This window comes from Triturus cristatus, chromosome 8 (assembly GCF_964204655.1).
Source record: "Triturus cristatus chromosome 8, aTriCri1.1, whole genome shotgun sequence".
Classification (NCBI taxonomy): Eukaryota; Metazoa; Chordata; class Amphibia; order Caudata; family Salamandridae; genus Triturus; species Triturus cristatus.
Window position 1 is genome coordinate 1,382,713,967 of NC_140591.1, and position 15,303 is coordinate 1,382,729,269.

At 44.6% G+C, this 15,303-nt stretch overlaps 1 protein-coding gene across 3 annotated transcripts in view; it reads right to left on the reverse strand.

The window, feature by feature from the left end:
* Window positions 1–15,303, reverse strand: part of GRIK1 (glutamate ionotropic receptor kainate type subunit 1) — a 968,246-nt gene that overhangs the window by 391,857 nt on the left and 561,086 nt on the right. For all 3 annotated transcript variants that reach the window (XM_085623097.1, XM_085623095.1, XM_085623096.1), the window contains exon 4: window positions 11,715–11,896. In XM_085623097.1, the coding sequence (XP_085479223.1) occupies window positions 11,715–11,896 (182 nt within the window). The remainder of the gene's footprint in view (window positions 1–11,714; window positions 11,897–15,303) is intronic.

The window sequence follows — 15,303 nt, forward strand, 5'->3', positions numbered from 1 at the left end:
AACTGATTTTAGTATGATTTTCTTAATATATCGACATCATCAAGGTTGAGAATGATCTTCGCTATGGAGGCAGCCCCAGGATCTTGGGTCGGGCCGCCTTTATGATCCTAGAGCTGGAGAAGGCCTTTGACTTGCTGAGTTGGGCATACCTCTTTCACCTATTTGAGTGATATAGGCTGGGCAGACATATAATTAATATGATTCGGCTTCTCTACAATACACAGGCACAACTGTGGATGGGCAGACCCATCTCAGATGCCCTACGTGTCCACAGGGGCACAAAGGAGGGCTGTCCATTATCTCCCTTTCTCGTCACACTGGCAATTGAGCTGGTGCCTATCCGCTTGCATCGAGGTGGGGCAGAATGGGGTATATTCCATGAGACAGAACTCATGCGGGCTTCCTTTATGTGGACAATATACTGTTGTATAGCTGGGATATGACGACGGATCACTAGAACATCACTTCCACTCTTACTACCTTCACTGAAGTCTCTGGTTTTTTCATTATTTGGCATTATTTGTATTGCTTTGCTTATGTACCTCTTCTCCTACAGGCTTCCTTCTTCTGTTTGCTGGATGTCCTTCTGGGTGATCTTGTCTCATGTGGGGGCCATCGTAGAGTTGCACTGTTTAAACTGAGGTTGGCCATTGTGAAGAGTGGCGTGGGTGCCCCCAATTATGGGCATTATTACCTGGCGGATCAACTACAAAGTGTGAGCCACTGGTTTGCGGAACACAATTTAGACAACACTACCTCAACCCTTCCTTCCTGGTGGTGGGACCAGATTGTGGGTCACTTTCATCCCACACAGACTAAAGCACCTTCCCCACCAAGCTTGCTCCGTGTGGCATTTTGGTACCATCACCGAGGCATATGCATCACCACCTCTGCCCTCTCCTATGCCTCGACCATTCCCCTACTGGGAACTCCATTCACCTGGCTTCACTGTCATCTGTGGCTCTGCTGTGTTGGCATGCCGGGTGAGGGTGGGTGACGATGCTGGGTGATCTTTTCCAGGACGGTGCATTAATGTCCTTCGATGAACTAGCTGAACAGTGTAATGTCCCTAGAAGGCAAAATCTAACACACCATGCTGTGGTCCATGGGCTACGTGTAAAATGGCACTTTGTATTGCCGAACTTAAATCTCACACTATTGTGTAATATCTCCATACCAAGGGAGGCGGTTGCTGGCTGTCCGGAGCTCTCAGGAAGTACATCCAGACTTCCCTGGCTGGAATCCGCGATAGATGGGAAACAGAAATAGGACAAGCCTCCTCAAACAAGAGGTGGGATAGAGTGCTGGCTTATCTGGCTGCAGTCTACAGGAATTCCAGGTTTAAGCTCATCCAATTTTTCACCCTACAGAGAACGTATCTGTCTCCCGCTAAGATTAATCAACTATTTGCTGGGGCCAGCTGTGCTCGCTGTCATGCCCTGGAGACTCATCTGCATCAAATGCTTTGGGCGTGCATCCCCTCTCTCAATACTGGTCCACATTTACTGTGCATCTTACACAACTGACTGAGTCCACTCACCTTCACAGCTGTGATGCTTGCTTCCTGGCTTCTTTCTTACGGTCTGTGAAATATAGAACTGAGGCATTCTTCCTGGATTTGGCTCAGGTTTTGGCTAAGTACACCTCCACGCGTTGTTGGAGGGCTCCTAATCTCCCTGCCAACTCAGCAGGGCAGTGCTCTCTCCTGGTCTGGAGCTGAGCGCATTTCTCTCAGAATGGAAGAGGCCAGAGGCCGCCGAAAATATCCCACTTCTATTGAATGTGAGGCCCACTTGCTTAAGTTTCAGGGGTTGATGGATGACGATTCCCTGTCTCTTTATCTGCGCTTCCTTACTTGTGACCTGGGCAGAGGTCAAAGTGGGCGGGGTCGGTAGGGCACGGCTTGCCCCTGCTTCTTTTAGTCAATAGATTCCGTTCCCCTACTTTTTAGGTCTCGCCTAGCGAACGCGCCGCTACCGCTTCGCCTTGGCGATACTCTATTGTCGTCGCTTTCGTTCGTGAAGGGAGACAAACCATGTGCGCGCCAGGACAGGCCATGTGCGCGTGCATGGCGTCTCCCACCGCGCGCTTGATTTATTACGGCTTGGCCGCTCGCTCTCTCTCTGCGCGCACGCTGTTTGCTTGCTCGCGGTTGTTTTCACTTTTGTGAAAAGCCGAGAAACTGGGCCCACCGCTAATCCTCATGGAGAGAGCACACAACTTGGGAGTGATGTCTGACCATGACCTAAATTTAACCCCAAAATAAATGCAGTCCCAGAAAACCATTCCGCTATCTATGTCTGCCAAAGGGGGTTCTGCCATTTCTCCAATCCTCTCCCAAAAATACCCTAAAGCTCACTGTGTTCATGTCCCTGTTGGATTATTGCAGCAGTCTATGCATAAGTCTCTTCAACACCTCAGTAGATACACCAGAGAGTTCATTATTAATCGACTCACCTATTGTTTGGTTTGAAATGGCATGACCACATAACACCAGCCCTGACATCCCTCCAATGGCTCCCGGTAAAAGAAAGCAAAATATGTGGCATCGTACACACAGTACTCTATAGTTGTTCATTTCGCTGCCTTGCAAAACTGTATCTTACTTTCTGACCAGGAGCCTCTGGTCTGCTAAAAGCCATCTTTTAACAGCCTCACCTACATACAAGGGTTTGCTGCTCAATCTACTCATGTTTAAGGCTTTTGCATGTGGAATACCCTACCACTACATTTGCGAGTGAAATATGAAAAGATTCTTAAAGACCGATGTCTTCAATGGTTCAATAATTTGGTCTTCCTCGAGACACTTCTCAGTTCGAGCCTGAAGCCTGAAGCCCAGATAACCTTACAGCAGTGTTGCCTTCTTCACCATAGGTTTTCAGGTCTCCTACTCTTCTTCAAAGCTTTACCATATCGAATAGCAGGTATCAGTGGCATGCCCCAACCTTACCAGCTCATCGACTGGTTCCTCGTACTTGCATACCCAAAGTGTTCTGCACCATAATCTTGAAATTCTACATATGAATAAATCCATCTATATGGACACATTTCTGTCTTGTGTATAACAAAAGCACATTGTTCACCTAAATAATATATTTTAGAATGTGTGGAGTGCTTTTTATCCCTTACCCCAACAAGGCCTCAGAGCACCTTCTGAGAGGATGAGTACATGGCTATTCAGTAGGGGCAGGGAGCTGGTGTATAGTGTATTCTATGAGTAGGGTGGCTGATGTGGGGCATAATGCTCGGTGGTGTGTTATGATCATGTTCAGGTGATCTTGAGGCTGCACTTAAGGATGAGGGTGAGGGAGATGTGCGAGAGCTGGGGTCATTTTCTCATATATGTAGCACTGATCATGCAGGTGGGTAAATAGCTTTTGGGACCATCCCCACAGGCACTTCATTTACAGTCCACTGCAGTTTTTTGTTGGAGGGAATGCCAGCCTCCACTAGGGTAAAGGGCAGCATAAAATTACTTTTCATTTGATGTTTTAATTTGAATTATTAGTTCTGGCTAAAAATTAAATTTTAACAATGCTCCTAATCTAACAAGTTAGTTTGTTCATGCTACCTTTAACCAGTTGAGTAGCCTAATGTTTCACAGCGGAATAAAATATATTGGAACATTGCTTTTTATTGGCTCTATTATGCACTTAAATGTGGCCACCAAAAACAAAGAAAAGTGAAATAAGGAAAGGTTACATAATGAGTAAAGCAACATGATCAGCCCATATCAATCGCATATAGCTGCTGTGATGGCTCAGTGGGCTAATTGTTACTGCTGACATCTGCAGTGATCTGAAGGCGCACAGTGAATCTGTCAAAGCAGAATCAGCCTTCGATTCTTCCAATGTTGGTAAATTAACTATGTAACATTAAACTGGATAATAGTCACATCTGTTATTTGCACCACTTATAAAATCAGTGTATGAAGCGCTATTTAAGATTTTCTTCATGCAACACAACCCACTTATCTTCTCTCGAGTTTGCTGCATGGCAACTTCACTGTTCCTCTGCCTCTAGACTATGGACCTCGTCACCAGTTAAATTCCAATATGTGCTAGAACTCCTGTTACTGCACATATTCAAATTAAGAGCATTGTGATAAAAATCCCCTCCCATGGTTTCATGTAGCAGGTCAAATCTGCTGATATTTACCAGGGGAAGTAAATAATGGGACAAGTAGCAAACTCTGTATGTTATTCTCCATTATCGGGAAAACCGTAATTGGGTGGTATTTCTCACACCCAATACATTCTGGCCCAGCAGAGTCTGATTTTTTTCGAGTGTGATAAATATTGCATCAGTTACTGACCAACTCGTAAGGAGGGCCTGGAATGGATGTGTGTAAATGACCTCAATTTAAAGCATAAACAAGCATTTGCAATGCAAGAGGTCTCGCATTTGCGAGGGCTTTAGCTATTGCCATTGTAAATGACAATGGCTTTAAATTATTTGTTGGTGTTTAAAACAGATAAATAAAAGGCATTGTAATTTACAATGCCAATAGCTTAAACTCTCGCAAATGAGAGACCTATTGCATTGCAAAGGCTTGTTTTTCTTTACAACGTTCATCCCAGGACGGCAAAAATAGCTAAGGCCTGCAGAGAAGTCTCGGTGTTCATGGCCATTCGGGGACGTGCATGGCGGGAAGAGAAGGAAAAGCTTTTTCCTTCTTAGCCAGAGAAGACAAGGACAGTGTCCACTTCTGCTCTGCCACTGGCAGCTGCTCCCTCTCTTTCTTCATCTTATTCCCTCTCTTTATTACTAGCTCCTCCCCCCTTAATGAAAATCGTGACTTCAATAAAAGGTTCTCACCCTCTCTTTCCTCCTTTCGCTTATTTGTTCTCCTGTGAAATGGATCCAAAAAATAAAAACACTTTTGTCATCTTTTTCTGACATTTTTCTTTTCCACAGTGCAGCCTTGGGAACATTAAGTTCAAAATATGAAAAATAAATACAAAACAAAATAAAGCAGGACAGAGTGGTTGCAAAGTGCCAGGTTTATTTTATTCACACCCAAACACATTAGGGTCACTTTACAGAGTTTGCCAGTAAAGCGCTACTTTTGTTTTCTTGGCTTTCTTTGAACAGCATTGTTTTCCCTAGGTGGGGAAGTGCACCAATCCTGGAGGTACTGCAATGGCTGATTGATGGGTGGATTGGTAAACAAAATGTGTACTGCGGCTCTGTGTTCAAGGATGTGGTCTTTTTAAACCATACTGCTTATGTTTTGTAAGGATTTAAGCATTGAACATTGAAATGGCTCGCTTCCGGGCCCAGTAGTCATGTCCATAACTTTTGAGGCAAAAGCACTCACTGATTTCTGAATAGTGAGTGTAAAAGCGTTATGGTAACCCGGTTGTTCCTGCTTGCATTTTACATGTTTTACTTAATCTTGCATTTTCAATGAGTGTATGCTCTTTCCAGGATGTTGGTACTTTTTTTTGTTAGGCAGCATATTGCTCTTGTCTAGTGTGTAATTTGAATTGATTCACATCCAGGTGTTTATAGCGGGCACAACTGGGTTGTAGCTGAAGGCAGTGCGATCTTTCTCAGTGGGGCAGTATGGTGTTCAGTGGGGAGAAGATGTGGCACTGTGGTCAAAGCTGCCGAATTTGGAACTGGGGAACCAGGTTCAGCCTTCATGACCAGTCCCCCAGACCACTCTCCTGAGGGAGCACATTCCCATGCTAGACCTTAGAAGGCCCCGCTAGACCTTACAAGCCCTGGCCTCTTAGCACCAGCAGGTGGACCCTAACGGTGGCTAGTGTGGGTTAACCTTGATGCCAGTTCACCACAATCCATACTAAAGGTCACCTCCAGGCTTGCAGGTAGGCCTATGAAGCAGCACACACTAGAGCAACAGTGACTCTGCCACTGAAGTCACAGGACCCTTTAGAAGGGCCGGCTCGACAGCGGTGCAACCGGTGTGACCGTACCGGGTGCTGACTTTTGCTGGGGGCGTTGTGTTTCCAAGTATATTATGGTTTTAAAAGCACTTGCTGCCTCCTTCTTGGCCTCCAGCAATTTTCAGAAACAATAAAAATGTCATGATAACTCTGGTGATTAATGTTCTTCCTAGAGAGAGAAAGATCAGCGTTTTGTCTAGTGGACGTTTTGACTCATGGAAAGGTAGTGCAGAGGATTAATGTGCCCGCTGCAAAGAACATGTACCATGTAGATCACAAAGTGCACATAATGTATATAGGTCAGTGGGTTACTGATTTTGTCAGAGAGATGCGTTTGTTACTTGCAGTTTATAAGTTAAGATCCTAACATAGAACAGTGAGCTATTAACTGTCATCTAAGAGCTGCATCCAAACTGCAAGGTATAAATTAGAGCGTTACAGTCTTTGATTATTAGTTGAAAGGTGTTCATTCAGATGGAAATCAATTCTGATTCTTAAAGAAAACCCCCAAATATTATATTACATTTTAAATTCTCAGTTTGTGTATCTTCAGACCAATCACTATTAAACTATATTGCCTACTAGTATGGTTGTCATGTCATTCCTACACCTTGTAGTCCTTTGTCTTATGTAACATTTCCTATACAGTGATTTGCACACGTATAATTGATTTTCTCTGTGTAATGTGTGTGCTGTAGAGTGCTCTGACACCCTACACTGGGATGAGTGATGCTGTAAATCAAATTAAATGCATCTGAGAGAGAGGGTAGTTATGGAGATTTGAGGGGCACTCTTAAAGGGTGGGAGTGAGGAAATCCGCTGCGGAGATGGTCATTGGGGGGCACCACCAACAAACTTTGCTGCACAGTGCGCCACCAGCGCTAAAGCTGCCCCTGCCCTTGATGCCAGTCCGCCTCGCCCATTGTTACCTCCAATGGCCTTCTTTCAGCAGTAGTAGCTGCAAATCACCAGTGGTTGTCAATGCAGGATTTGCACGCACACCAAACTATGGGGCAGATTTACAAGTCCCCTGCGCCACCAGTACGTCACTTTTTGTGATGCACTTCTCCATATTTACAAGGAGAGGAAAAGCCACCCTGTGTCACAGCTACTCCTCCCCAGGGGAGGCGTAGCGAGGCACAACGAGGAGAAATGTTTTCATTTCGCCTCGTTCTTTCCTCTTTCAAAGTGTGCTGCATTGAACAGCATGCATTGGAAGAGGGAAATGCCTGTAGTGATTGTTTTTCTGCAGGAAGGTGCCCCTTCCTGCACTAAAACAATCTCCACATGACGCAGGCATCCTTGCACCATGGTGCAAGGGTCCCTGCACCACCGCATGGCTGCAGTTTGTGCACCACCGCAGGAGAGAGCACAGGAATGGGACATATTATTGTAAATATGTTGCATTCCTGTGCTTCGGATGTGCCGCAGCGTGGCGCAGCCAAAGGGCTTGCATTGCAGCGCTGCAGCACTTCCTTGTAGATCTGCCCCTTATGTTCACAAACTTCACAGTCTCTCTGCTTCATGCACAAGCACTTTTAACATGTTCTGCTTGCTTTGGGGTCACTGGAATTATACACTAAAGGAGGACAAGTTTATGCCGCAGTGTTGACCACATTATGTAGCATAAAAAAGGTTGCAGCATATGCAGTATATTTTCTGATACTTTATTATTTTGATATTTTACACATGCTAACAGTCTCTGGAAAGATTTTGTCTTTTTAGTACCAGTGTAACTTACAAATACAGCCGTGAGAAAGGTGATCAGGCCCCCTTTGCAAAGGGCTGTCCACTTCGCAGCAACACAAGTCACATTGTTTTGTAACTTTTGATCCGTTTGACCTACAAGCAATTTATTAGTAAAAATTGTCAGATTATGGAGCAGATGTTGTGTTGTGTCAAATATGATGGAGCCATAATTGTATAGAAAACATTTGCAAACTAGGGTATTTTGCTATTCATGTTTGAACTTCTCGTGTGGAAAAAAGGAGAAGAAATGCTGATGACAAAAACTCCATGGCTCGGAGACAAATGGCTTGTGCTTCCAATTTTTTTTTTTTAAACTCTTTTTGTTTAATAATAATCGACATATAGTGAATCACACAATACAATCGAAATTACTGCAGGCAAAACGGACCAGTACATGCATCATCTACAATACACATCATTGGGATAAATCAGGTAAGACATCCAGGTCACAATTTTGAGGGGGAGGGCAGATATAACCACGATGAGAGTTCCACGCACTCTAAATTCGTGACCACTTTTTAGGGCAGCCGCGGGCCACATAGACTGTCTTTTCTCGGAACATGCACCAGTCCAGGTTTATTTCCCAGGTTCTCAATGTAGGTGGTGCTACTGCTCCCCAGGCCTGCGCAATATCTCTTTTTGCTATCATTAACCCCAGAGTAACCCATTGTTTCCAATGTGCATTTAAATCATTAGGCTCCTAAATGTTCAGGAGACATCTGCGTGTCTCCGGGTGGATAACCACTTCAAGCACAGTGCTAATAACCCTGTGTATTTCCCTCCAATATGCCTGAATGTGCTCACAGTCCCATATAATGTGCATATAGGTACCGGGGAGTCCACACCCTCTCCGGCAATCCCCCCCGCCTGCTTTACCCATTGTACTAAGCGGGTTCCCGTAATATACGTCATGTGCAGGATTTTGAGCTGCACTAGCCTGAGCCGCGCAGGGATCGCTACAACCCTGGGGAAAGACACTGCTTCTTGCCACTCCTCATCGTCCATCTCTATACCCTCCGCCAACCACCTATTTCGGAGGCCTACGAGGGGGTCTTCCATATTGTAAACTAATTTTTTATATATGAGAGAGATGGTTTTCTCAGGGAGGTGGCCGTCTAGGAGTCTATCCTCTAGCGGGGAGGACTCCGGAGGGGAGGGACCTTTTGGGAGAAGTGAGTGCAGTGCGTGGTAAACCTGGGTAGATCGGAAATACTCAGTAGCAGCCAGCTCGTGTTGACTCTGGAGAGCCTCGAATGTTTTGACATCTTCCTTTTCCCACAGATCTGCAATCTGGGAAATTCCAATCAGGTCCCATTTACTAAATCCTGTGCTTCCAATTTTAAGCGTATTTGGGACAATCTGTGATTGGAAACATATCCCACTTTGTGAATGTATTTAAATGTCAATAACTCATATTCAACCTCAAATCATGTATATCCATTGGTTGAATTAAATAACATAATAAGCTGTAACTGGTAAGTGAAATGCCAAACAAATAATAAAAATTAGGATTTTTTAGAATTCTGGCCACATATCTGGCTCAGCCCACTGATCCAATCCTCGGGTTATTCCCACCCTCTGATTCTCCGCCTACAGTTCCCCTACTTTATCCCCTCCACTTCGACCACTGGACCTGAGTGTTACATTCTTAGCTATAGTAACTGTCTAGCACCGCTCACCCCGTGGGCTCCCCCGCTCCCAACTCTCCCTGCACCCTGCTCCCCGCCCATCATCGGTTGGCGGTTGCTTTTGCCATAATGCGCGCTATCCCGAGTCTATGCCAGGCTTATATTTTGCCTTTGCCTCCCGACAATGGGTGCAAGGAATCCGGATGCTTTACCTCTTGCGTAATGGCCATGCCCAAACAGCCTGCTTGGGTGTCCTTTTTTGCACCTACCCTCTCCCCCCTTCACCTTTCCTTTTTCCTGTATATGTTATTTCTGAGTTTGCTTTGTTTGGTGGCAACATTAGGAGTTTAACAATGTGCTCAGCTACTGTATTGGCACCTATTTATTGTGTTGTCATCCTAGCTACAATGATTTTCACAGCCTTTTTGGCCAAGGCCTCCATTACAGGTTGAGTGGAGTTGGGCTGGTCTCCACCATACTGCATTAAGTACAGATAACCTGGTCTAGAGTATTAACTGGGTCCCCACAATGACCCGCAGCATGTGATAACATTTTTACAGCACCAACTAACTCACGCTCACTTTGTTTTCTAGACATATTCCCCACTAGTTTTTTTCTAGAGAAATTTGTCAGGGTTGCAGTAATAAACTTGGAATACCGATTCCTGGATCAAGGTTCACTCCTTGCCTTGTAATCACGGATTACATGTGTTCCACAGGGGCCACTGGGGCTCTGATTCACATGCTATGGAAATGTTCACTGGTAGCACCCTCTGCAGTCCTGCAATTGTAGCTTGAGAACCAGTCACAAACTTGATTGGAAAAATATTGATTGTTGTCTTTGGCTTGGAGAGACTAATCTTTCAGCTCTCCTCCCTCCCTTACCAAGACACAATTAGGAAATGTAGCTCTTCTTGCTGCTTGAAAATGTTTCTTCTTTTATTTATTTCACGCATTTATCATTTCTGTGGTCAACAGACAGTCCCGACTACCATTAATCCTGCTCCACAAACAAACGAAAAGTGCTTCTGAACATCCAAGGCATCCTTAGAGGATTCACAGCACATATTCGGCACTGACCCTTTGTCTTCCTTCATCCTGGCATTGATTGTTCAGATCTGTGTGTTTTTCTTTCTCACTTATGAGTAATGCTCTCTCTGGAAACCCAACTGCATATTAAAATAATACCTTTTAAAGAGGTAGAACCCGCTTCTTCTTCCTAGGAGGATCGAACCTGATATATTTAAAGGGACTGGAAGGTATAGAGACTCTATGAAGGAGCGGGAATACCTTAGGTTTCACGTGGAGGCATGTGGAATCATGATTGACAAACTGCACAGCATTTATTCAGTGGCATAATGGAAAATGAGGCCAACGCCCGTGCACCATTTGGCTAAGGACCCTACAAATGCACTGGCCTAGACCACCTCCAAGGTAAATGAAAAACCTGGACCTGGTTGGCACCGTCTGATAAGTGGTGATCCCCAGGCGCTGTAGAGAATTTCGGGGATCTCCATAACATTCCTTAAGTTAGACGGAAATTCTTACCACTGGGATATATCTTGCTTATTTTTCTCCCATTTTTTCCCGGAAATCATGTCAGTATCTGGTTTTGATAGAAAAGTCATTGTGTCTGTATGAGGTAAGGACACTATTCTATTTTATTATTTTTCTTTTATTCTGTTCTCTTTTTTCTTTCTTTCTTGCCTTCCTTCCTTCTTTTTCTTTCTTTCTTTTTATCACACACGCTTGTTGTTTCCTTTCTACATACCTGTACGGATTTTATCTCAACCACTGTACTCATCAAGATTAAACATTGGGCCCGATTTCCAGTTGTATGGAATATGATGGAGTATTTACCACATCCAATAAGTGCCATTACCTCTGGTTGAAGTATTTATTGGGTGTGGTAATTAATTTCAGTTCTGAGTTTTCAGTTTAGAAACGATTTACAACATGGTTGATCAGTGTTTAACACAAACTTTGCATGATTCGTCTTTCTTCCAGCCTTTTTCACCCAAGAAATGTCATCAGGTTCGACCTGGTCAATTCTGGCAGGAGACAGCAGCAAATGTGATAGTTAGCAGCTATTCAGAATTTCGATCCCTGTTCAAACTATCTGTGAGCAGCGTCACAGCAAGTATTAAGGGGCACATTATCAAGACAGGCGATACAATTATCGCCACTTTAGCGGCAGAAAACTGCCGCTAAAACGGCGAGAATGGGCTTGATAATATGCTCTATGGAATTCCAATTGAAGCTCAGGTTAGACGTCCTTCACATCTAGCATGTCTTGATAATATGCCCCTATCTTACTGATTCACCGAAAGATAGCTCTTTCTTCGAAAATCCCAGTTTCACATCTTGTAACAAAAATCGTTTTTAATAAAGTATCATTAACAGAGAGTATTCATTTTCCACCCTACCTGTTTCAGAATTTCTGCAGCTGTTGCATGCGAGCAATCGAAAATGACATAGAATTCCTTGGACTTCTTCATTTCCTTGAGCAATGGCCTGGCGTCCTTATTTCCAAAAGGCAGCTGGCGAATTTTGATTTTAATATTGTACCTTGAAGGGGCCTTGATGAGTTCTTGCAGGCGAATTAGCCCTAGAAAAGGATAGTGAATTTGTCAGCCAGCATCTTTAGCAAACATTCTTGTTCATATTGGGCAGGGTAGGTATACATGTGACAAAGATATCTAGTTTTACACATGGATTCATGATGACCTAAGCAAAATCACTTTGCTAGCAATAATGTCCTTGTTATTGTTTCTTTTTTCGGCACGAAAATTCAGAAACGCATTAATGAGACAGGCTTAAATATATTGGGGCAGATTTACATGAAAGTGACGCATCTGTAGAGATGCATCACTTTCCCTGCGCCACCATGCAAAACCCTTGCGTCATCATGGATGCACCGTATTTACAATACGGCGCACCATGGCGCAAAGATTGACAGATGCGTCAGAAATTCTGACGCATCTGTTGATGGAAAAGTTACGCATTGCTGGAGTTGTGTCGCAAGCACAGCGAAACTCCAGCAATGCGTGTCGCGGCCTATTCCCAATACACTGCGTCACTCCTTACGCCTTCTTCAAGCAGGCGTAAGTTTTGACGCAGTGGCGTCCTAAAAGTCACGCAGTGAAATCTTGTAGATTTCACTGCGTCACTTTTACGAGGCTTTCTTGTGTGGGATGCCTACCCTGCATACATTATACCTGACGCAGGTATAATGTCACGCAGGGCTTTACAACGTGACGCATCTCCTTAGATGCGTCACATTCTACATGGGCCGCAACTTTTACGCTGCCGATGCATCACAAAAGTGACGCAACAACAGCGCAAAAGTGACGGAAGGGGCTTGTAAATCTGCCCCTTAATTTTCCAACATTTGCAGCCTTGTAACAAGGGACCTGCTTGATGCTCAATAGTCAAATTGCTTTGTGGCAGGATTTACCTACTGAATTGAGCTGTAAACATGAACACTTTGAGGAGGAAATCTTTTCCGGAAATGCAGAAGTTAAATCAGCATCTGTGTGCAAGGTTGTAATCATTCTGATTCAAACCCCCCTCAGAACTTGTCCACATGATATAGCACCCCACACTTGATTACATCGTAGAAAAGTGCAATCTGATAGTACAGTAACGCTCTCTTAAATTTACCGCCGACAGGCACTATAATAGCAAATTTCGGTTTGTCCTTGAGCAACAGCAAGATACAAGAAATCAAGAACAGCTATGGCAAAGCAGTAATCCAAAATGATTATTGTACTAAAAGCAACAAACAAACCTTATAGGATAGGATAACAAAATACAGACACTGCTTAATTTGTGCGGGTGGTTGCAGGTGGAGGGCAGAAGTATTCATTTTTGGGGCCTGCAACATATTTTTCATCACTAGATTTGTATTTGGCGCAACAGAAAGACAGAAAAGGGCACGGGGTAAGAAAAAGATAGAAAAACAGTGATATATAGAGAAAGCAGGGATGAAAAAGAATCTTCTAGAGTGAGATAAGGATACAGGAAGTGTATAGTGTTGGAAGGAAGAGACATGAAGTCGAATGCAAACTACGCAGGCTTGGGGTTTGGCAGTGCCCTGACAGGATCCTGAAGATTTTCATTTTTTCCCCAAAGTTAGCTCAACACATCACCTGAGTAAGTCTTTAAGACAGTTTAGGCCCCTTATTGCAGGTCAACCATTATGATCAATCAGTACTGTAGTAATTCATGCTGTTGAATTTGTATCCTTAATGCATGGTGGCTGACATTACTGTGGCAGCCAACAAAACCACATTAGACAAGACTCAAAGCTGAAGGGGAGGCCAAGGCAAGGTGTCAGACTAGATGTGTGGCTGAGGAGTCCTCCCTCCACCAGATAATATCCTACAAAATCCTGTTGCACCGACCCCTTGGCAATGAATATAAATCTTTCTAGTGCTGTGTAAACACTGTGACAGAGTTGTTGGTAGCAAGCCGAGCCTGCAACAGAAAAGAGGAGAGGAGAGGCGAAGAGGGGAGGGGAGAGAATTGGATTGGATTAGATTGGATTGAGCTTGACCAGCCTAGTGCAGAACCTGGTAGTGGCCTGGCGAGGGTGCCATTTGTGGCTGAGGAGGTAGGTCCTACCTTTGCTACAGATTGGAGTGGCAAGGATCTTGTCAGCGGTGCAACTGGGCTGACGACCTGGGCTCTGAAAGCAGGCCTGTAGCCTCGTGTGCGCCCAGTGTAGCAAAGACTTCTCCTAGAGCTTGGCGGAAAGGAGCATGGCCCGCCAGTGGGATTCATGGAGTCTAACTATTTTAGCACTTGATAGTGACCCAAACCTGGCATATGGTGGCTACGCCTACTGTCTGCACATCTACCTACAATTTACGGCAGTATAATAGTCCAAAGTTTTATTTTACTTAGTGGTGCAAAACATGGGTGGGGGTTGGGTGATGGGGTGGTTGGTCCTACAAAAGAACGAGGGCTGCTTTGGGTTCCCAGTCCGGCCCTTAGGGTATGGCAAGGGTGAAGCCCCTGGGATAGATGGTATATCAGCCAACATCTACCAGGAGATGCCTACTTTGCTTCTGGAGACGTTGCTGGGGGTGTGTGAAGAGGCTAGAGAGACAGGCCAGCTACTGGACATGATGAGGGAGGCTATCATAGCTGTGATCCCGAAGGAAGGTAAGAACCACATTCTGTTGTCTGTATCGTCCCTTATCATTGATGAATAAAGATGTTAAGGAGCTGAGTATGGCTCTGGCAAATAGGATCCTCACTGCTACACGTAACCTTTTCCCTGAGGTTCAGACTGGGTTTACCCATGGCAGGAGTATGATGTTTCATATTAGACGCCTGGCGCGTGGCATGCAGTCACTGACAGATGTGGTAGAGGATTATTCCTTTGCTGCTTTAGATCTCGAAATGGCTTTCGATACAGTCAGTTGGAATTACCTTTGGGGGATTCTCAGGTGTATGAAATTTGTCCCAGGGTTTATAGGGTGGGTGCAGCTGCTCTATTCGGATCCAACTACTAGGGGCAAAAAGGGTGGTGTGACCGTAGCTGCTTGGACATTGGGGAGGGGAACTAGACAGGCTGCCTGCTGTCCCCCATGCTCTTCGAATTAGCAGTCGAACCCCTGGCAGTTCAGTTGTGAAAATACCTGAGAAATCGGGGTATCCAGATGGGTAATGACACCCATGTTGTGACTTTTTATGGGGATGATGAGTTATTATACTTTAGGGACCAGATACACTCGGTCTCCTGAATGATGGCTGAACTAAATAGCTTTAGGACAGCTAATCAAATTAATTGGAAGCTTTTCCGTCTGGGTGGATTGGGAAGAATACAGGCTGTCCTACTTCCGGAACCAAGCCTCCAGTGGGAAAGTTTCGGCTTTCCATATTTGGAAATTTGGGTCTCTAGAAACCCACAAGAACAATAGACATGCAATATCACTAGGGTGGTAGATGGATTGCAGAATTCAGGGAGTTTCTGGAAAACGTTCCCTCTTCCCATCATGGGTTGAA